At 37.2% G+C, this 22,608-nt stretch overlaps 1 protein-coding gene across 3 annotated transcripts; it reads right to left on the bottom strand.

Moving 5' to 3' along the window:
* Positions 1-8,986: 8,986 nt before the first annotated feature.
* On the bottom strand, positions 8,987-20,746 carry LOC106619733 (fibrillin-2). Of its 3 annotated transcripts, XM_036359111.2 has the most exons (12): positions 20,678-20,746; positions 20,112-20,301; positions 16,195-16,392; positions 15,276-15,614; positions 14,775-15,206; positions 14,593-14,718; positions 12,536-13,945; positions 10,685-11,791; positions 9,897-10,621; positions 9,725-9,827; positions 9,469-9,662; positions 8,987-9,292 (listed from the first exon to the last, which is right to left on the bottom strand). In XM_036359111.2, exons 2-12 carry the CDS (start codon positions 20,161-20,163, stop codon positions 9,182-9,184), a joined length of 4,797 nt encoding a protein of 1,598 aa, XP_036215004.2. In that variant the 5' UTR covers positions 20,164-20,301; positions 20,678-20,746; the 3' UTR covers positions 8,987-9,181. The 3 variants fall into 3 exon arrangements, with proteins under 3 accessions (XP_036215004.2, XP_036215003.2, XP_014093449.2); XM_036359110.2 differs by having other exon boundaries at positions 10,685-13,945; XM_014237974.3 differs by having other exon boundaries at positions 10,685-13,945; positions 20,112-20,471; positions 20,678-20,699.
* Between the last annotated feature and the right edge of the window lie 1,862 nt (positions 20,747-22,608).

Here is a 22,608-nt window from a genome sequence, read left to right as displayed (position 1 = left end):
TAACATAAAGTGCGGTTGGGCACTAATGTGCTTAGTGTATTTGTGTGCGGCAAAGCAGCCGTGCCTGCCGAATTCGTAAGCGCAAATGTAGCGAGTGTGGAAAAAAATATTCAAATTGTCTGGCAAATACTTGTCACATGAAATGAAAATCCAAAAAGGGTTGAGCAAAATTTGTTGAAAGCTGGCGTCCTACTTAAGACATAAAATGGTGTCGAAAGCGGCACAAAAACTGGGCCCAAATCCGCGGCATGATTATAAGTGAAACCATTTTTATTCCGTTATTGTTATGTCTACAACACAAGTGTATATAATTATTAAGCTGCGTCAGTTTTGGGCTGTTTTCATTTTTTAACCAAAAAAAGTAAACTGATAACTTTTATGAAAAAACACTTTTAAAATTTGAGCTCTTCATATAAGTATTACCTGCTCTAATATCATTTTTTCCATTCTCCATATTTGTAGGAATTTTTTAACTTAGTTTATTCGTCTCCCAAAACCTTAAATTCGAAACGCTGTTGTCAGAGTCGGTGCATACAATTTTTGTCAAAACGGCTAGACCCATCGATTTGCTTTTTTCCGAATTGCAAGTGGATATAATCTCTTAAGCATTGTAAAGCATAACTAAAACCTTATTCTGGCACAAAATGGAACACTTCACAATAAATGATGCTTTATTTTCATTCTGAAGATATTTCAGCTGAAAGTTCCAAATGTATGAATATTTCATTTTATTCATTTTTTTTTTTTTCTTATAGCGTTAAATTTTCGCCCGGGATATATATAGTAGATTTCCTTTTTCCTTTTTTTTTTAATTTTTAACCTGTCTTGTAGTTAAAAAAAACCACAGCCTAATAAATATGGTTGTATAGCTGTATAGAACTAAAAAAAATCTTTCAATCTCATAAGTTACATCTGTATCGCAAATTTAGACAACGCTATTATTGTTTTTGCACATGTGACGCAAAGGTGAGCTGGGCATTGTTATCACAACAAAAACAGTTTTTAAGCCGAATCGCTGATTTTAAGCTAGCATTTTATAGATCAAAACAAAAACAAGTTGTCGAAATTATTTAAAGCAATTACGTTGCAAAAAAAAATGTCGCAGCCGCTGCTGGGGGTCTAAAACGGCAGAGCTGTATCAGCTGATTCAAGACAGGAAATTTGTTTCATTTGTGTTTTTTATTTTTATTTCAAAAATTTTATTTTTATTTGGAGAAAGTAGCCCAAAATATATTATTGTGACAATAATTTGCTAACAATCTCAATACTGTGTGTAACTGAGAAAATATTAGATTTCATATTGTCTGCTTATCTCTCATTAAAGAAGACAGTTTTTTCAAATATTAAATAAAAATTGCAGTTAGTACCTAATTATTTGATGATATCAAATTCCTTTTATCCTACCGCAGATTTGTCATTTGCCTTAAACGAACCAATGAATGTAGTGTCCTATCAATGGCACTCCATAAATCAACGGAAAAAGTCGTAATCTCTATTTCTATCAATATTCAGTTCCATTGTTAATACTCTCGGAGAAATATTATCGCAACGAAGGCTCTATGGTTAGTTTGAGCATATATTACATATGTACATTCGGCTTTCGTCGCATTTTAACCTATTCAGTCCATAAAATTTGAGAAGGGAAGGGCACATCGTATTGAAACTTTTTGTTTTAAGAATATAAGCCCACAGAAAAATTGTAAGTTCTTTGTTTCTAAAACCACAATTAGTATTGAAACTTTCTAAATTCCACCCAAAATTGTTCTGAGAATATATAAAAAAGTCAAAACATCTCTTTTTCTGTTCGATGTTTTCCTAGATATGTGTATAAGCTCAAATCCTTAGTTCATTTGTAACTGTCGGTCGTAAAAATAATTTGTTCGAAGCAGGAGCAGGTATTGACAAAGGCATTCTGATAACAAGAGAGTCCAGACAAAACAAGAAGTATTTATTCACAAATCTTGCGTAAATATATATAATATATACTTTGAAAAAATATGTAAATAAAAACAGCTAATTAATGTATATTTCTAGTTAAAAGTAGACAATAGCTTACGCTATATCTTAAGAGAAAGCCAGTTTTGATGTTGTGAGATGTTTAATTGGATCAAATTGTCAAAGGGGGCTCCATTAACATTAATTGTTTTTACAATCTACGACCTATTTATGCTATATATCTAATTAAAAAAATTATATAAGTACAGCTTTACTATAACTTCGAATTTTCTAAGCATTGACCCCGTTCTTAGAATGTAATGACCGATAACTCGAGAACGACAGAAAATGCTGAAAACTATACATAGTCACTAGATACTACCAAGATAGTTTTGTATAACGCATATATATATATATATATATATATATTTTTTTTTTTTTTTAAAGGTAATATTGTAAATAAAAGTTTCAGCGTTTCAGCTGATGCAATTTATAATTGAAATTACCACTCTTATATTAATTAAATTACCCCAGTAAAAAAATTGTTTTGGAGAACCCAGCGAAAGCTTTTGGATGCTTGTCTATGCTTCTACAAGCACGTAGCCAAAAAAATATTTCGAATTTTTTAAAGACTGAAATACGCAAAGCGACCCTTAAAACTATTTATTTATGCATCGTCGTAATTCTCATATTCAGATGAAGCAGCTTGTACATTTAAGTTATAGAGGCAATAAAATATATTCTACGCATTAATAATCTCAAATCGACTCATCGTCTAATCAATAATGCAGTGGAATAGCCTTAAGCTGAGCTGGCGCTATACTTCAACAAAAAAATAAAAATTACCAGCAGTTATCGGTTGGAAATTCAAGTGTCAATAGACTAAATAAATTATGATTTCTATTTTTAAAGCATTTGCTGTGATCGAGTTTATCAGGCAGAGCCTAATTAGAAATAAATAAAATCGATGGTAAAGTTTTTATAATGGGATCTTGTATCATTCGCATCTATCGTATTCTGCAAATTTGGCCACTATGAAATTTTACGATCGCAATCCTTAAAAATGTGCTCGCTGAAAAGAAATTTAGCGACTATAAAGAGATAATCGCCCAGAGAATGGCTTATTAAAGCAAAAGATAAATCGTATTGTACCATAAAAAATGGTTTCGAAACTTTCAAAGATGCTATAACAGTGTATTATTCTTGATGATTGAACAAACCAATTGATTTTTGACAAAGAACTTTATTTTCTTTATAACGATCGAAACCGTATAATCTATTTTTCGTATATTATATAGACGTGTAAACATGGAGTTCACTAACGCCGAAATTCGCGCTATTTTAAAGTTTTCGTTCGTTAAAGGCAAAGCCGCTGGAGAAACGTTCCGTGAGATTAATGGTGTTTTGGGGGATGGTACTCTATCACTTCGAACCGCGGAGGAATGGTTTCGACGATTCAGAGCCGGTGAAAACGACACCATGGATAAGCCAGCCGGTGGAAGACCTGTGACGACAAATACCGATCAAATCATGGAATACATCGAGTTAGACCGGCATATGGCATCTCGTGACATCGCCCAGGAGATGGGACTTAGTCACCAAACCATTTTGAACCATCTGCAGAAGGCTGGATACAAAAAAAAGTTTGATGTTTGGGTGCCGCATAATTTGACGCAAAAAAATCTTCTGGACCGAATCAACGCCTGCGATATGCTGCTGAAACGGAACGAACTCGTCCCATTCTTGAAGCGGATGGTGACTGGCGACGAAAAATGGATCACATACGACAATATCAAGCGAAAACGGTCGTGGTCGAAGGCCGGTGAATCGTCCCAAACAGTGGCCAAGCCGGGATTGACGGCCAGGAAGGTTTTGCTGTGTGTTTGGTGGGATTGGAAGGGAATCATCCACTATGAGCTGCTCCCATATGGCCAGACGCTTAATTCTACCATCTACTGCGAACAACTGGACCGCTTGAAGCAGGCGATCGACCAGAAGCGTCCAGAATTGGCCAACAGGATGGGTGTAGTGTTCCACCAGGACAACGCCAGACCACACATTTCGTTGATGACTCGTCAGAAGCTACGGGAGCTCGGATGGGAGGTTTTATCGCATCCACCATATAGCCCGGACGTAGCGCCAAGTGATTACCACCTGTTCCTGTCCATGGCGAATGCCCTTGGTGGTGTGAAGTTGAACTCAAAAGAGGCTTGTGAAAAGTGGCTGTCCGAATTCTTCGCAAATAAGGAGGGGGGCTTCTACGAGGAAGGTATTATGAAGTTGCCGTCTAGATGGAAACAGATCATCGAACAAAACGGCGCATATTTTAACTAAATCCGATCGCTGTAACACTTTTTATAAAGCATTGAATGAAGAGCAAAAAAGCGGAAGGGAAATAACGGCCAATATTATTAAATGTCAAATACCATTGCATTTAATCTAACTTTCTCTGTAAAAGGTCACAATCATAGAACAAACCCTTGCTGCACAACTGGGCGTAGAAAACTACTAACGAATGCTATATTATATTGAAAATATTATGGAAACTATTTTAATAAATCGTTGGTTCATAGAATACTGATTTCATTGCGGTCTGATCAAGCATCTGTACTAACGATTTACCTAATAAACATTCCAACACCCGGAATGACGAAGCAAAAATCTTCTGTCAATCAACAGTTGTCAGTTCTGTGTTATCAATGAGAGTAAAAAATATGTAAATTTTAAATAAAATAATATAATCTACTGATTTTGATATTTAATCACTGTTCTTAAATATGATTTTGATGCCGGAGAACAACATGTTTCTTTGGGTATTATAGTTGTAATCTTTTAACGATTGTTTATTGATGTTGGTTTTAATGGTGAATCCTATTTAAAATTTACTTCGAATTAAAAAAAAATTTCCATCTGACATTCCATTTTACAATATATAAATGAAGCAACAATGAAATTCGAAATAAACGTTGCCTACATAGTGCATTTAAGGTGTGTATGTCATTTCGCGTCTAAAATTTATTGACCATAATTTTTAATGATTTTAACCAACGATCGTGATTACTGCAACAAGAGACCGCGGTTTTTTATACCTTGAACATGTAAAGTATATATATAAATAATCAGCGTGACGAGCTTAGTCGATTTAGTCATGTCCGTCTGTCTCGGAACGGCCGATATCGGACTTTTATAGCATTGTTAGTTGCCACACAAATTGAAGGATCGGAATAAAATGCTTGTCTGAAAACCTTTTTCACTTGAGGAGGTATTTTAGATCAGATAACTATAGCATATAGCTATTATAGCTTCGGCGCAACCGAACTTAAGGTTTTTTCTTATTTTTATAAAAATTCAGTAATTTTAGAATGGGTCTCAATTTATACTGGATCACACTTTGAGATATAGAACTGCATACTTCTATATCATCGTTTTATTTAAAACAGTGCTTACAATATAATAATCTTTTCCACCCACACCGGTATAATTTTTTTTAGGCATTTTTTTATACAGTATCCCCACTTTCAAAGCTTTCAAAACAATCAGAAATGTAAAATAAGATATGGTATAAAGACGACGTAATCTTCTTGTGTCGAGAGAGAAGATAAGATAGTTTAGGTATAATTTTATTGATCCCCGAACTTTTTTCAAGTGAAATTTAAATTCCAAAAAAAGTAAATTAAACCAAAATTGGAGCTCAAGGCTTGCCATTTCGTCAAATTGAGCATAAGCATTTTTTAACCTCAAGTACATGTATGTATCTATGTATATAAGTAAATTTATATATATATAATAGTTTAAAAATTATTACATGCAATTATTTATTATTAATTTTAGTTATAAATGTTATAATCAAATTTTAATATACATATATATGTATATTTATACTAATTATTTGCATGCACTATTTAATGTGTATACCTTTTTATAATAGCAAACAACAGATAATTCTAAGCAATGAAGGATTAATGAACTCTATTGATAACATACATACATATATGTGCGTATGTGTGTATTTATGCGAGTATAGTACAACTATGTTTAAACCACTTCCAACAAACATTTTGCTGCTACTCCAAATACTTCTGAAATTAGCCACACAGTTACCACAGTATTCCCCGGAGTAAAAATTTATTAACCGAAAGATTAAACCTGAACATTTAAAGTATATATGTATATGTATATACAATATACATACATACTTATATCTTCGTACCAAATTAAACGTGTCAATTAAGATGCTAGCATTACTTAATACCTACATAATGGTTCAATGGTTTGTTTTTGTTTGTAGAAAAGCTGATGCAATTTTTCATCAGCTTCTCTACAAACAACAACATTTACACTCATATACATATGTATATGTTTATATGTGTGAAATTGAAACAAGAAATAAATCAAGCACTTCACGTCACAGATAAACGAGACTAAAAATTAACGATTTTTGTTGCGCCTAAAAATATGTTACATGATTTTAAGTATATATCGGAAATTTAATATTAACATACTTTTATGTGGAACCAAAAAAGTATTTTGATAGATATGTAGAATAAAAAATGTGGAAAACGGTTGGCCTCAAGGGCCATCCCTGCAACTTCCCTCTAATTTCATACGCTAACGTTCAAATTTCGCTTTTTTCACTGCTTTTGAGCTCTTCGAACTTTTTCGTTTTCGATATCTCGCAAGTAAATCAACCGATTTCGACCCGGTTTGCGGCAAACGATGTGTTTTTTCAAGGTTTAGAACTGATTAGTTTTTGGTGTTGATCGGTCAAGTCGTTTGGAAGAAATTTGATTTTTCAAAATTTTTATTTTTGAGATTTCTCAAAATCTACTGGTCCGATTGGGTCCAAACTCACACGAAATTCAAGTGCAATGAAACCCTTTGGAATGCCATTTAGTTTATTCAAATCGGTTGAGCCGTTATAAGAGGGTCACATACATCCACACACACACACATACATCCACACATACATACAGACATACGAACATCATCGTAGAAATATTCGGGGAAGCTTCCTCGACCCTCAAAACGTCGAGATCTGTTGAGAACTCGATTTTTGCAAAATGGGGTGAAACCAATATCTACCTGATTTTTAGAAAATTTTCAATTTTCTTAGCATGAAGTTAAAAAATGTGAGTAAATAAATAATAATACTCCTTAATTTCCCACAGGTACAAATACTACAAGTATATATACCATAAAATACTAGTAGATAACTCCATTTGCCATCCGAATTGGAAAAAGCAGACCTCATATAGACGATGAAATGTAATCATTGAATTTTTTCTATAATTTTTATTAAAATCTGCACACGACCGATTCGTAGGGAGCCAACTGGGCGACTGAGCCGTGCTGCACTTTATTTTATTGCATTGACTTCTTTTCCGTGGCCTAATGACTTCTACATAATTATAAAGGTACAAAAAAAGAGCTTTTACGGAGGCGGCATTTAAATTTTGTTCATTTAATAGAAGGACACTTATTGTGGCGTAAGTGTAACAGTTATACATATCGTGTCCGGACATTTCTTGTAAAAAAATTTTAAATAATTTTTTTAACCCTGGGTTTTCTTATTGGCGTTTTAATAAGGATCCCTAACTTTTTTGAAAATATAATATAGCCTATGCTCACCGGAGAGAGTGTAGTTTCCTAACGGTTAATTTTTCAATCCCTCGAGTAGTTCAATTCAATTCAATTTAATTTAAACAAACAACCAATCAATTTTCCCTTTATAATATTAACATAAGACTACGAACCGGTAAAAATTACCGGTTGCATCATTTATAATATTTATACCATTTCCTCTTTCTTTCGTAGTTCTAGTGTTAAGTATAAATAAACAGTCTTCGGCGTCTGAGGAGCTATTATACCAAACAAGATTTGTTGGATAATTGGCTATAGTATCTTAGCAAGTCTAATAGAGGGTCGTAGCATGGTTGCAAATAATGTATTTAAAGTAAACTGAATTAAAATTAAAATTATTTTGATTATTTTGTGCTATCGAAAATTTTAATTAAAAATATTAAAATTTCTAAACACATAAACAAAAATCGGACACAAAACTAAAAATTTTATTTAATTAAAAACACGTTTGAAATTAAAAATCGAAAAAAAAAATTGTTTTGTTCTACCAACTAGCACATTTTTAATAAAACTTCAACAAAGTGCTTGCAACAAACTTGCACCATTATAAAATTCATGTTATATAGCAATGAATACCAATACACAACTGCTTGCACCGAAAGCATTGTAGCAATTAAAAATCGCACTACATTTAAAAATGCCTTATTTGGAGTGCAGACCATACTGAAAAGACCCTAAAGCCTTTCATGATGGCAACTTTGTTGATTGAATCATATTAAGGAATGGGATTGTCTAGATCAGGTAATTTTACTTCTTTAAACACCTGTTTTGTGAGAATATGTATGCCTGAGCATCGACATGTTAACCTGAGATACGAAAAACTTTATCAGCAATTAGAGAGATGGCATGGATTTCCCACTACCTACAAGTCCGAAATTGTAAATATAATGCCCCTGATCTTAAAATATAATTAAAATAATTATTTTATGCTTATACCTATATAAAATGTACATATATTTGTAAATATTTTCTGAAAATTTCAAATTAATCCGGCAAATAGTTTCGGAGATATGAGCGTATTTGTTTAACTTAGTGTAATCGGCTCCTACAATCAAAATTAAAATCAAACTCGTTTTTCTCTAAAAGATGTTGTCATAGTCGGTAAGGCTAATTTTTGCGAAACGGTTGGATTAATCGACTTGAAATTTTCACACAACCCTCTTAGATACATTTAACGAGTAATAATCTAAGTAATAATATTTTTGATAATAATTCGCATTTTTCACAAAAATTACTTTTTTCCTCCGATCATAGTCCTTCGATAATTACATACGAGTATGTACCTGTATTCATCTATTGTCATCTATTGTTTTAGGTTTTTTCTCACCACCAGACATCATTTTTCGGTGGTCCATCTAGAGATCAGTTACGTGATCAATGAAATCCAAAATTTTTCAAAATGAATTACAGATTTTTGAATACATATTAAATATGATTATTATCTTTATTGAATACAAACTGTATGTTTACAAATATAAATTTAAGATTAAAATACAAAAGCTGTTTTTGTTTAAATACACTTTACTGGCCAATGCTGACTCAACTAAGAGTAAGTACATAATATAAAATGCATTACAAAAGATTCAAACTTAAGTTACTTTGTCGTTTAAAAGGCAGTGAAATCGGACCAATTTGTGGCGATCAAACGGCGATGGGCGTGACGACGTGGTGATCCACGACGTATATTTTTCAAGACGCAGCCGAATTCTAAAGTCACCTGTTCGTTATAAAATATAATTAAGATAATATTCGAATAAATGCATGCGGCAGCAAATGAGATAAGGAAAGCAGCAATACTAGAGTAAGCAATGTTTGCAGCGTTTAAATTCATGCAGGACGTTTATACCAAGTGTAGCGTACACGAATCAGCCATTCGGGATAAAAATAACTTACAGATTGGGAATTGGTAACTTTAACTGGCGCACGACCGGGACACATCACAAAGGACTCATGGCCGGGTAGTAATTTAGCATGTAAGCCCCTGGAAGATGGCGGACGCACTAAAGGTGCGGGTGCTAACTGTGCAGCAGGAATTGCTGTGCTTAGGTCCAATGTAGGCAAGGAATTGCTAGGTGTTGAGTTGGCTTCTGATAGAAAATCGCATTCTTTTAGTTCAATAATAAGAATTGAGTATATTTAAAACGCTCACCGTGCACAAGAATTTGGAATTCACAACGGGCGGTAATGCCTTGCTTATTGGTTGCCTCATAGTATACCGGGTGTACACCGGCCTTAAAGAGTTCGCCGGGTATCTATAACCCCAAAAAAAACATGAATAAGTCCACATAATACCTTAATTTGCATAACTATTGTGTACTTACCCTCGATTTGTAGAGTTTTTTGAGCGGACCCAGTGTGCTCTCGAAGCGCGGTTCTTCCCACACCACCGAGCGTTGCAACTGATTCGGGCTTAACGATACCTCGAAGGAACGCGTGCAAAAATTCACGCTAGGCGAGACAGCACGCTCCACTTTAATGATTGTTCGACATCTGGCACGTCTACCGGAAGTGGGGTCTTGACCACGGAATGTCACTACATGTTGACCTGCAGCTAAATGAGCTTGCATATTACGCGTCCAAGCTGGTGCTGACTCAATGTAACGATAATCCATATTAGTGATGGGTTTTTGCAAAATAATATGGGCGGTGCTTGCGCCATCGGCCAGAAAGACGGTGGTATTGCGCGGACATTTAATGTAGGGACGTTGTGAAACAACAGAACTACCAAAACCACTTTGTGTTCTCACTTGTGGTACTATTGGTCTATGGAAAAAGTGATCGACGCCTCCGGAAGAAAGGCGGGGCTGAGAGCCAATAACTGGAAACGTAGGTAACAATGGTGATCTCGCCAACGGTACACACTCAAAGGTGGGATTGCGTGACCAAGTCAGTTCCGCGGTGCAGATGGTAACACTCATGCCGATGGGCACATATCCGGGCAGACAACGCAGCTGACAGCGCTCACCAATGACTGCATTGCCAGTTGTACAGGAAGCGGGTACAATCTCGCCATTAATTGGTTGGAGTAGACGAGGGCAAATGGTAGCTGTAAAACGGCAGAAATGTAAATATATATCTTGGGGACAAATCCACTGCTGATAATACTTACGCACACAGCGGCTTTCAAAGTTATCCCACTGACCGGAAGCATTGCAGAAACGTTGGGTGGGTCCATCCAAGCGATAACCCTGGTTGCACCACACTTTGCAGCGCGTATTATAGAAATGTTTCCGCTTGTGACGATATTTCGTGCAATGGAAGTCACCATTAGCCGGCGCAGTAAAGGGTGTACATTGATCGCGTGCCTCAAGCAAACGTTCGCAAGTGCGCCGATCGCTGGCCAAACGATAACCCAGCGAGCACTTGCACTGAAAGCTGCCAATATGATTAATGCATTCACCGCCTACACACCCACCATTGTCCAGCAAACACTCGTTGATATCCTCACAATCACGTCCATTATGGAGCGCATAACCTTGAGGGCAAACACATTCATACGAGCCGTTGGTATTCAGACAATTATACTGACAAATTCCTGGTGTTGCGCATTCGTCGATATCCACACACTTCGTGGGGTCCACTGAGCTCACTGTAAAGCCAGGCGGGCAAAGTGTCACACAATTGAAACCATCGTCGCTACTTACGCCATCCGAGCAAAGACATTGGAAGCCACCAGCGGTATTATGACATAGATGTGCACAACCGCCATTATTGTAGGAACATTCATCGATATCCACACAAGTTTTACCGTCCACGGAGAGCTCGAGACCGCTGGGGCAAGAACAACCCGTCTCTGGATTACAAATATGTGAGCAGCCGCCATTATCGCGAAGGCAGACATCTATTATAGCTGTATCCAGTGTATCGAGGTCATCGGTGCGCACATCAATTTCAGACGGAGTAGTTGCAATGCAGTTACGTTTGTCCGCAGCCAATGTGTAACCAACAGGACAATTGCATTCGTAACTGCCCAATTTATTGTCGCAACCGTGACTGCAACCATGCTCGCCGACTATACACTCATCCACATCCAAACAGATGGCTTTGTTCTCACCCAACAGATAACCCTCTGGACAAATACACTCATAGCCTCCTTCCACATTTACACAATCATGCGAGCAGTCGTGTCTGCCCAGCACACATTCGTCGACATCTATGCAGGTACGGCGATCCTCACCCAACTGAAAGCCGCCCTCGCAACCGCATTCGTAAGAACCTAGAAGATTTACGCAAATAAAAGTGCAATTACCAAAACCATTGGCGCATTCGTCGATATCGACACAATCGAGACCGTTCGGTGACAACTCATAACCCGCGCTACAAGCACACTCAAAGCGACCAGGTGTATTAAAACAGCGCTGCCGGCAACCACCATTTGCGCGCGCGCATTCATCGATGTCAAGGCAGGTGTGCGCATCAGCAGCTAACGCATAGCCGGTCGGACAACGGCAACTTACACCCACGCCGGGTATGAAGTCGCACGCATGCGTACAACCGCCATTGTCCTGCAAGCAAGCATTCACCAGCAAGCAAGTGCGGTTGTCCATCGAGCTTAGCGAGTAGCCAGGCGGACAGGAGCACTGGAAGCTGCCAGGAAAATTCATGCAGAAATGTGAGCAATTTCCATTTGAAATGGAGCATTCGTCGATGTCTAAGCATGAGGGTGAAGAATTGTGTATGTTTGAAATAGTTGGTGTTGAAATGATAGATGAGGTTGTGGCAAATGAGCTAGCTGGTTGTATGGATGAGAGTAGCGCGCGCAACGAAGCATAAACCGGCGGCAAACCCAATGCAAACCCAGGCGGACATATGCACGTGTACGAGCCATTGAGATTCTCGCAAAGCATACCCGCCCCACAATTATGCAGCCCCAAAGCACACTCGTCCACGTCGAAGCAAAACGATTTGAGCGGACCATCGAGAAACTCAAAGCCCAGCTCGCAGGCGCAATCGTACCCACCTGCAAAATTCTTGCAAACCTGATGGCAACCACCATTTCCGATTTGGCATTCGTCAACGTCCAAACACGATTTGCCATCAGCAGCCAATTCATAACCGCTGCGACAGGCGCACGCGCCATCCTCCTCTGACTTGCAAATATGTTCGCAGCCATTATTTTGCTCAACGCAAATATCCTTATACAAACAGTGCAGACCGTCATCAGCCAGCGACATACCCTCCGGACAGATACATTTGAAGCCCACACCTTCGGCAATGCATTGGTGTGAACACTGATGCGCCTCGCAAGGATCAGCGATGTGACAAGCGCCATTCTCGGCATCGGGTGCACTGCCATCAGCGCATAGGCAGATGAAACCGCCGGCTTTATTAACGCAATTCAGGTCACCACAAACATCCGGTGTAGCTGCACACTCATCGACGTCAGCGCAGACATGTTCGTTGCTGCCCTCGACGAAAACAAAGCCCAACGGGCAGCCGCATTGGTACGAACCCAAATTGTTAAAGCACTCGTGTGAACACTCGTGTATACCGTTAGCACATTCGTCGATGTCTTGGCAGTGATTCGCCTCGAGCACATAACCCGCCGGGCATTCGCAGCTAAAAGCACTGTTATCCTCACTCGGCACACACACGCCAGGCGCACAACTTTCATAGCCAGCCGCCTCCGTGCAAACACTCTCAGCCACCACGCAGTTGTGTAAGTCATCACTCAACTTGTAACCCGCTGGGCAGACGCATTCATAAACGCCACTCGGCAAATCGACACACTGATGTGCGCAACGTGTCTTATTCAATTGTGGATTATTCAAATCTTGACAGGTATCCAGCACACAAGTACGTCGATCCTCGAGCAGATGCTCGTTAGCGCCACAAGTACAAATAAACGAGCCAATAGTATTCTCACAACCACCGGTACACAGTTTAGTTGGTACTGCCTCCGCATCATCTTCATTCTCTACGATTACGTCACACTCGTTGATATCGACACAAGTGCGCTCGTCTTCGGCAAGATCATAACCGCCGGGGCAGGTGCACTCGTACGAACCGTCGGTGTTGAGACAGTGCTCACAGCCGCTTGTGCCCTCAGCGCATTCGTCGATGTCGACACAATTGTCTGAGTTTTCACCGCCCGCACGATAACCCGCCGGACAGATGGGACCACTCTCCGATATGCGCCGTATACCCTGATCGTCTTCATTTTCATCCTTCGCCTTGTCCTCAGTTTCGAGTTTTGTGTCTACTTCGTCGGCGTGTGTGTCATCTTCCTCCGCTTCTTCAACTTCATTGGCTGCCTCTGCGCCATCTTCAGGCGTATTCAGCGCCGGTATACAGTGATAGGAGCCATGCGTATTCTCGCAACCGCCGGCGCATTGTGCAGCCACATCGGGTTGCTCGCATTCGTTGATGTCTGTAAAGAAGTGAGATTAATGCGGTCATCGGAAAAAAGAGAGTATAATTAGCAATAACTAGCGTCTAATTAGTGGTGAGTACAGCAAGCATTTGACAAGAATTTCGACACTTTCTTCTCTCAACTAATTTCACTAATCTTTAGCAATTTTCATATCGACTTTCCAAGCTTGTAACGCGGCCCACCTTCACAATTCTTTCCGTCTGTCGATATCAGCCAGCCGCTCGGACACAGGCAATAGATGCGGCCCATCGATGAGAGACATTGATGTGAGCAGCCACCATTGGCGATGGCGCACTCGCCAGCATCGATGCAGGTGTGATTATCGTCGGATAATTGCGTGCCGGCTAGACCTTCGCACGAGCACCTGTAGCCGCCCCATTCATTGTGGCAGGTGTCTTGGCATGGCCCATGACCGTTACGTAACAAGCACTCATTGATATCTGAGGCAAGTTTGGATATGCGTGTGAGTATTGTGAGTGAGTGCGTGTGACAGATGTTTGATTGCAATACAATTGAAGAGTAGGCGGGAATTTAGCGGGTGATGGATGTGACATGCGGGCGTATGAAATAAATGATATATGAAGCGTTTACAAACTGCAATACAAATTACAGTTAAAATCACGAGTATGCTAGTTAGGACTCACCGATGCATGTATTGCCAGTCAGTGTATCGATTTGCAGACCCTGCTCACAGGAGCACTGGTAAGAGCCGGGTAGATTGTCGCAAAGCTGCTCGCAGCCGCCATTGTCAAGCTGACATTCATTAATATCTAAAAGCATAGATAATATCAATATAATGCTTTACATTATAACATTTCAAGCTCACCATGACAGCTGGCATAGTCGTTGGGATCCAAACTAAATCCATCAAAGCACGAGCACTTTAGACGCGGCTCATTCTCACCCGGAAAAAGCAAACGCTCGCATTTGTGCTCACAACCACCTTTGTCTGCGCCGCAATTGTCATCGAGATAACGTGGCGTGTATGGATCCTGTGTGGGCGCAACAATAATGTTGACATCGGTAACAGGCACGACGGGCTCAGCATTGGTAGGCGCAACGCTCTCTCTTTCTTGAGAAGTATTTTCTTGCGCCGCAGTTTCAATTTCATTGCTGATTTCTTGCTCGGTCTCCTTGACTTCCGCGACAGCTGGTGGTGGTGGTGGTGGTGGCGCTACGCGATTATCAGTAGATTCCTCTACAACGTCTTCTTCGTCTTCTTCATCGTCATCGTCAACTGCTTCATACTCGTCGTATTCTGTGCGGGTGAAAGGACTGTGCTTATAAAGAAAAATATATAGTGCTATTTCACTTCATTCGCACTCACCTTCCTCATCCGCATCGGTGTATTCGCCCAACGCCACACAAGTCGGCAATTCGCCTACCCACTTGCGTTGACTACAATATAATGTCGTTATATCGGCGTCCTCCAATTCGAAGTTATCATTACAGGCGTAAAGCGCCACTAGGAAAACATGTTCACCTTTGCGCCGACGATCGTAATTCTGCACGAAGCCATGCCTTATATCGGGTGCTGTAATTTTTGCCTGCACGCAAGACATATCCAGTGAGGCGGCCATCTCTGCGGAAATACGTCTGTCTTCAATTATATTCTGCGGCTTCTTCTTTTTGGCGCGCTCAGCATTTACCTCGTTAGAGAGCTCAACTGAAATGTAGAAATTTGGAAATAGACACTTTTATATATCTGTATGAAAGATTTGGACTGATTTCATTCATACTTGCTAGAAAACTGCATTGAAAAAAGTTTAAAATAGTCTCGTACTTATATCAAGAGAACTGTTCCATGTCAGATACAGTATTCTAATTATGAGACTGTCTAATAGATTTTGATTATTGCAAAAATAATTGTATTTGTGTTATACCATTCTATATTCCATTGCCAAGTCCAATTTTTCCTATTTATGAAGGTTCCATTTACGAGTGGTTATTACTCTAAGGAACCTTTTGTCAACGAAAAAACTTTCCCATACAAGGACCTGAGTTTAATCGGTCTGTTTGTATGACAGCGAAATGCTATAATTGTCCGAAAACGGCGGTTCCGGTATAAACGGTTTGTTGAATGTGTGTAAAATTTCAGATCGATATCTCAAACACTGAAAGACTAGTTCGCGTATATACAGACGGACTGATATACTGATAGACAAACGAACATACCTCGACTCAGCAATTTTTTAAAATACTGCGCCGTAGTTAAAAATAATACTTATACATACATCATTACATACCTTTTTCACATTTTGGTGGCTCGGCATCCCAGAGATCCGTATTCACATCGCACAGCAACTCTTTGCTACCACTCAACTCATAGCCCTCCTCGCATTCATATATGGCGCGCACAGCGTCCTCTTCATTGATCTTTATTTGTACAGTGGAATGTTCCGCAAGGGGCGCAATCTCACAGTCCTGATGGCGCGCCAGTGACACTTTTTTAAACAAATAATAAGGAATCACATAAAAAAATAAATATTGATTTAAGGTTATGTTGATTTTGAAAAGCATTAACAAATAATCTTAAAGAAATAAGCATAATGCGTTATTGATGTTCAAAAATAGAGTGGCACCCACTCGTGGTGATGCTCTTAAGCTCATACACACACACACACTAACATATGCATATTTAAATTTAAAAGTTTCTCGAGCCAATTTTCATGCTGATTTATGTCTTAAAGTTTTTTAAATTATTAAATGTTTTTTGATTGGGAAGATGTAGCGAATATATATAAACAGAGATACATATACATGTCAGTATATATGTATAACTGAAGTGCTTGCCGGCCGGCTTATACAACATTGATATATTTTATTTCATTTTTTTTAGCTCTCAATTCGGTGACAGGATTTGTTCACTTTGTAGCAACCAAATCGTAAATAATGAAATTCTTAGCTTTTTTCTTTATATTTCTTGTTATTTTTATTCTTTTTTTTATTTATATAATACGCGTATACAAAAATAAATTTTAAAATGGAAAATAGTTTAATATTGTGTTCTGATTTATAATCTAAAATTAAAATGAAGTTAGCACTCTTTCGGTTTTCAAAAAATTTTATATATAATCGCTTTAATATTAGAAGTACGTTTGTAGGGGATGTGCGATCTTAATTGCTAAACGAACGCCGCATTTATTAGTCACAGTAAAAGTATCTCTCGCTATTTGTCTGTCTGTCTGTCTGTCAATCGGTCTGTATATACGTTAGAATATTGTACACGTCCCTTTCTTTCCAAGAAACTGCTCGTTTGTCGGAACTGGTGATATCGGACCAATATAGCATATAGCTGCCAAAAAAGCTGATCGATAATAATCAACGTTTTGTATGGAAATCTTTATTAATATGAAAAGATATCTTCACGAATTTCGGTATAGATTATTGGCCAAGACAACGCTACATATTATTTAGATCGGAGTACTATAGCATGCAGCTGCCATATAAACTGGTCGTTCAAAACCAAATTAAAAATTTTCATAAAAGCTTTTTTTCCTAATTAAGTAATTTTAATTTGACTTGAAGGTTGTTTATATCAATTAGCGTTGCCACTCTCAAAAAATAACGGTATAAAGTTGTAACATAAGCTTATCAGTATTATTGTATTATCAAAATATTTAATTGATCCTGTGCAACACTCTTGGGTACTTGGTTATAAAACTGCGTGTTGACGAGCTTTCGCTCATTTCAATACCAAACAACGAATAGCGTTAAAAACAATATTTTTCAATTTGAGTTAAATCGACTCAACGACTATATTCAATGATGAAGCGTTGAAACGATTTATAGTTAAAATTATAGCGGCTTTGGTGTTTCCAAAACATGTCTCACCAACTCAATCAATTAGTAAATATTTGCATGCCGACATATAATATGACACAACCCTTATACTACTTTCTATGAAATATTCTATAAATTTGTTTTTCTAAAATTTCTTAAATAGTATTATCAACTATTTTAAACAGCATACCATATATTATATGATTCAATGACCCGAACTGACTATAAACATAACTACATTTTCACGTATTTTAAGACAAATTTTTATTATCGCCTTGAAAATAGACTTCTAAGTCAATACAAGCATGCCAATTTTAATAAAATTTTCCGTACATTTGTCATAAACCCCGGCTGGAAAGGCCTTCAGTGCCTTCAGTGGACTTTGGGGTTTTCGGTTTCGACTAATTTTTGGTTTACCATTCGCGAGATTGTTGAAACAGTTTCGACGTCATATTCATAAACTCACGTCTCCATCAGTAATGATAGGTTTGAGCTAAACCACAGTCGATCCTTAAAAGATGTTGAGATCCTCTGGTATCTTTCTGATGTCATACTAGCCACTTTGTACACTAGAGAGACAATAACCGCGACTACATAACAAATCGGATCGACCTACTATATTTTTACCGATTGAGATAGATATTTAAAAAAAAGTTCAATCAAAAATATTTTATATTAATATCTAAAAAAAAAAGAACGTTTGTGAACTAAAAGGAGCAACCTTATCCAAAAATGTTGGCATAAAAATTAATTGAGTTATATTTATATTAAAGACAAAAATATTGAATTGTTGTTCAATATTGGGAGATACCTCGTAAAGAGGTCGTCTTTAATATTTACTGCAGAAATATAGAACTTGATGTCTTTTAGTATCCACATTTTTTTACGTGACAATAAACTGATGACCATGGTTATAGCAATCAAAATGGAACACGAGTCATCAATAACAATAAAAGGTGCGTTCCAAAGTAAACAAGACTTTAAAAAAAAAAGACAGAACAAATGGTTTTATCGGCAAAATCAATTAATTTTATTCAAAATAGTCTCCTTCTGCTTTAATACAGCTTTTTGCACGGTCCAAAAGCATGTCAAACGAGTGATTTAGCTCGTTGCCCGGTATGGCCGCCAGTATGTCGGTGCAAGTCTTTTGAATGCATTTTTCCGAAAAGGTATAAGTCGCATGGTGCCATATCAGGTGAATACGGGGAGTGGTTGATTGTTAAAATGTGAGTTTTGATCAAATAATCGGCCACAAGCGTCGATCGATGAGACGGGCTCAATATCGTGCAACAAACACTATCCATCCTTCCATCTTTGCGATATTCGGACCGAATACGGCGTACCAAACGCTTCAAACCTCCAAGGTAGAATACCGCATTAACGTTTTGGCCGGGTGGAACAAATTCTTTGTGAACAATATTCTTGGAATCATAAAAACAAATCAGCATTGTCTTCACTTTTGACTTCTCCAGGCGCGATTTTTTGGGTTTCGGCCCATTTCTCACTCGTGCACTCTGCTACGGGATAGGCAATCATCGTCATAAACTTGTTTCATCAATTGAAACGTTTCGGTAAAAGTTTTACCAATTTTAAAACAAACTTTAATGTTGGCTCTTTGTTCGGAGCTCATTTTCGCACCGATGGCAAAAACATAATGACACTTAAAACGCAATTAATTTTACTTCCAATAAATGAAATGTCATGAAATTTTTACTGGAAGTCGATAGGTCGATTCTAACGCACTAGCCGACATATAGAACTCTAGCTACTAGAGTTTACTTTGTTACTTTTTTACTGTTTACTTTGGAACGCACTTGTAAGAACGCTGAACTCCATATCTTGTTACCATATGGACGTACATTTATCTTTAAGTAAGATAACATTCACCGACTGTCCTACCTATTGTATCTCTTGAATCTCTTGAATAGATACAGGTTCTCACGCTATTGTTAGTGGAATGAAAAAGCGATAATTGCGAGTGATTTAACATATATCAGACGTGTGTAGAAACAGACAGACGGACAGCCGGAAAGGCAGGCATGGGTAAATCGACTTTGTTTGTCACGCTGATCATTTATATATACATATACTTCATAGGGTCTCCGTTGTTTCGTTCTGTGTATATAAATATCTGAGTTCAACTTCTTTTCATTCACCTAAAAAAATTTTCGTTCGCTCGTCGTTATTTAAAAATATACTTTCAGTTTACCGTAACCGTTATTTATTGTGTATAAATAAGAATAAAACTAGTTCCTTATATTCTTAGATCATAAAATGTACAAACGGTACATTTCTAAAATGGTCTATGAGAACACAACGCTTCATTCGGAGGGTTAATAAAATAGTGGAATAAATTCAATGATTGAAGACGCTCACTTACCACCAATTAATGCCACGATCGCGAGCCAAACGAGTTGACAGCGCGCTGCCATGCTGCTAATCCTTCGCGCTTATCCAAATCACAAAAGTATAAGGAGCGAAAAGCCAAATCACTCGGGAAAAAATCACTTTAATGCGCGAATGTCAACGATTTTAAATCATTGCCAGATTTATTGGCAACACCTTGAATTCTACGGAAATTGAAAAATGAAAATAGCACACACATAAATTTTCTTAAACTTTTGTCATTAAAAATAGCTGCTGCTTAAAATGGGGAAATTTTGAACAAATATGTAAATATGCACTTCGCTTTTTAATTGAAAGAGTAGAGTGATGACACAGGAAGTGACTAATATCACATCTATATATAAAGATATGTAAATAATTAAAAAAAAAAATTAATAATTTTTCAAATGAAATATATGTACTATATATAAATATATATATATATATATATTATATATATAATTTATACACATAATATATATTTATTCACTTTTCTCTTCTAAGCACTAATTTTATATTTTCACACTTCCACAGGATATCCGAAATCACTAGTTTACTTACGCACAACTTTTCTTAGTCACGGCCACGGAAAGACTGAAGATTTACTTCGCCACACGATTTTCCACAACCACTGATAGTTCTTTCAAATAATATATGTATATAATATATAGGTACACATACACACACACACACACATCCACTTGATCGGCAGCCTGCCGCCTTTAAAAACCAAACAACAAGGAAACATTGTCTCCGAAAATCATAAAATAATTCACAACATGGATTTTCTCTCGGCGGTCCGCCTGCCTTGACTCTCCGCAATATCCACGGAGCAGCAACAGAGCCAAGTGGTGCATGGTGCCCTCAGCATTTTATGCCATACGCTGCTAAGTAAAGGTGCATACGTGTGTTTATGTCGCCGGCGATCGCGCCAAAGATCTCTAAGATGTTTCGCTATTTATGCGACAAAACTATTTTTAACACTTTCCGATGGAAAGGCGTGTATGTTTATATGTACATAAGATATAAGGCAGTGTGTCTGTACACATGTACAAGTGTGCGTGTTTGTAATTATAAGCGGTTGTCGCTGTTCGGAAAATATGAGTGGATATAAAAAAGTCATTAAGCATAGAAAATCATATAATGGAAATACTTCATTCGTTGCGATTTGCGTTTGTGCTTTACGGTATCCAGGTTGCTGCCAGCGCTACGTATGAACTTTTGGTCCCGCAACTGCTTTGATTTAGTTCGCCATAGTATTTGTGATATAATTCAAATAATGATGCATGAGTATAATTATGATTATTGAAATCATAATATATAGATTAGTTAATATTTTTTTCGATACATTTAATTCCTCGGAATGTCTATAATAACTCATTTTTAGAAAAATCGAATAAGCATTTTTTTATTCCATAGAAATTACACCCATTCAGTTACAATAACTTATCTCTCTTGATGCTCAAAATATTTATTTTAACGTCGACCAAAATTACAAATAACTGGCATAATGAAATAGAGACAGATTATCAAGCGGATATAAGTGAATTGTCCATTCGCTCTTTTGATTGAATTGAACGTTGTTAATGCTTTAAAATGTAATTTTTTGAGAAAAGAATAGGGCTTACGCAAATCGAATTCAGCTGGGGAGAAGCGATGAATTTTGGCAGTTTTGACATTGAAAAATATACTCACAAACTTATTATATAATATATATGATAAAATAGTGCGGATATATTTGCATATATATATAATATGTTCAAAGATTTCTTACAATACCTTATTCCGTAAAAGATGGATTTTCACCTCAGAAATCTCGAATACTGACCGATATGTACGGAGAAACGGATATTATTAAATTCAGTATATGCGGCCTAGAGATGGATGGAAGCGAATTTCGACAATTTTTTTAACATTTTTGTTACATTTTAGTGATATAGTAGACCCAAAGAGTTGTTTCAGTAATAATTTGATAGTACTTCGGTTATATATTTCATATTGTAGTTATATTACTTAACATATGACAATTCTCCCACGCGTTACCACGTCGTTAGTAAATTATTGGAACTAATCTATGGTATGTGTATAGTACATCTAGATTATTACTTATATAATACCATCGTATGGAAACCGATCGTTGTTCGGTTGAGATTTATCTACTAGTTTACGATATATACATTAAATAATATATACATTACATGTAAGCAAGTCCATGGTAATTTTTCACAAATTTGAAACCACATCTAACGAAAAATTTTTAGTTAAAAAAAGACTATTATATTTTATGTGACAGTTGTTAGAAAAAAGAGTGAATTTTAACAAAACTTTATAATTTAAAACACTTATATTTTAATAAGCTTAATTAAAACTAAAAATTTGCTAAAACAATGAGTTTTAACTTCTATCTAACAGCTAAAAATTTTAAATTATTATTATAATTTTTTTTTTTAATTATTTATATTGTCGCATGACTGCCTTCCAGAAGGTTCATA

The sequence above is a fragment of the Bactrocera oleae genome, chromosome 6 (assembly GCF_042242935.1).
Source record: "Bactrocera oleae isolate idBacOlea1 chromosome 6, idBacOlea1, whole genome shotgun sequence".
NCBI lineage: Eukaryota > Metazoa > Arthropoda > Insecta > Diptera > Tephritidae > Bactrocera > Bactrocera oleae.
Note: the sequence above shows the minus strand (reverse complement) of the source record. Positions and strands in the feature narration are given on the sequence as shown.

Coding starts and splice junctions, on each gene's coding strand:
- LOC106619733 (XM_036359110.2), bottom strand. CDS start 20,163: ATGGCAGCGCGCTGTCAACTCGTTTGGCTCGCGATCGTGGCATTAATT. Junction 14,719..14,774: donor CGACTATGCCAGCTGTCATG/GTGAGCTTGAAA, acceptor CTATGCTTTTAG/ATATTAATGAATGTCAGCTT. Junction 10,622..10,684: donor CTTTGAAAGCCGCTGTGTGC/GTAAGTATTATC, acceptor GCCGTTTTACAG/CTACCATTTGCCCTCGTCTA.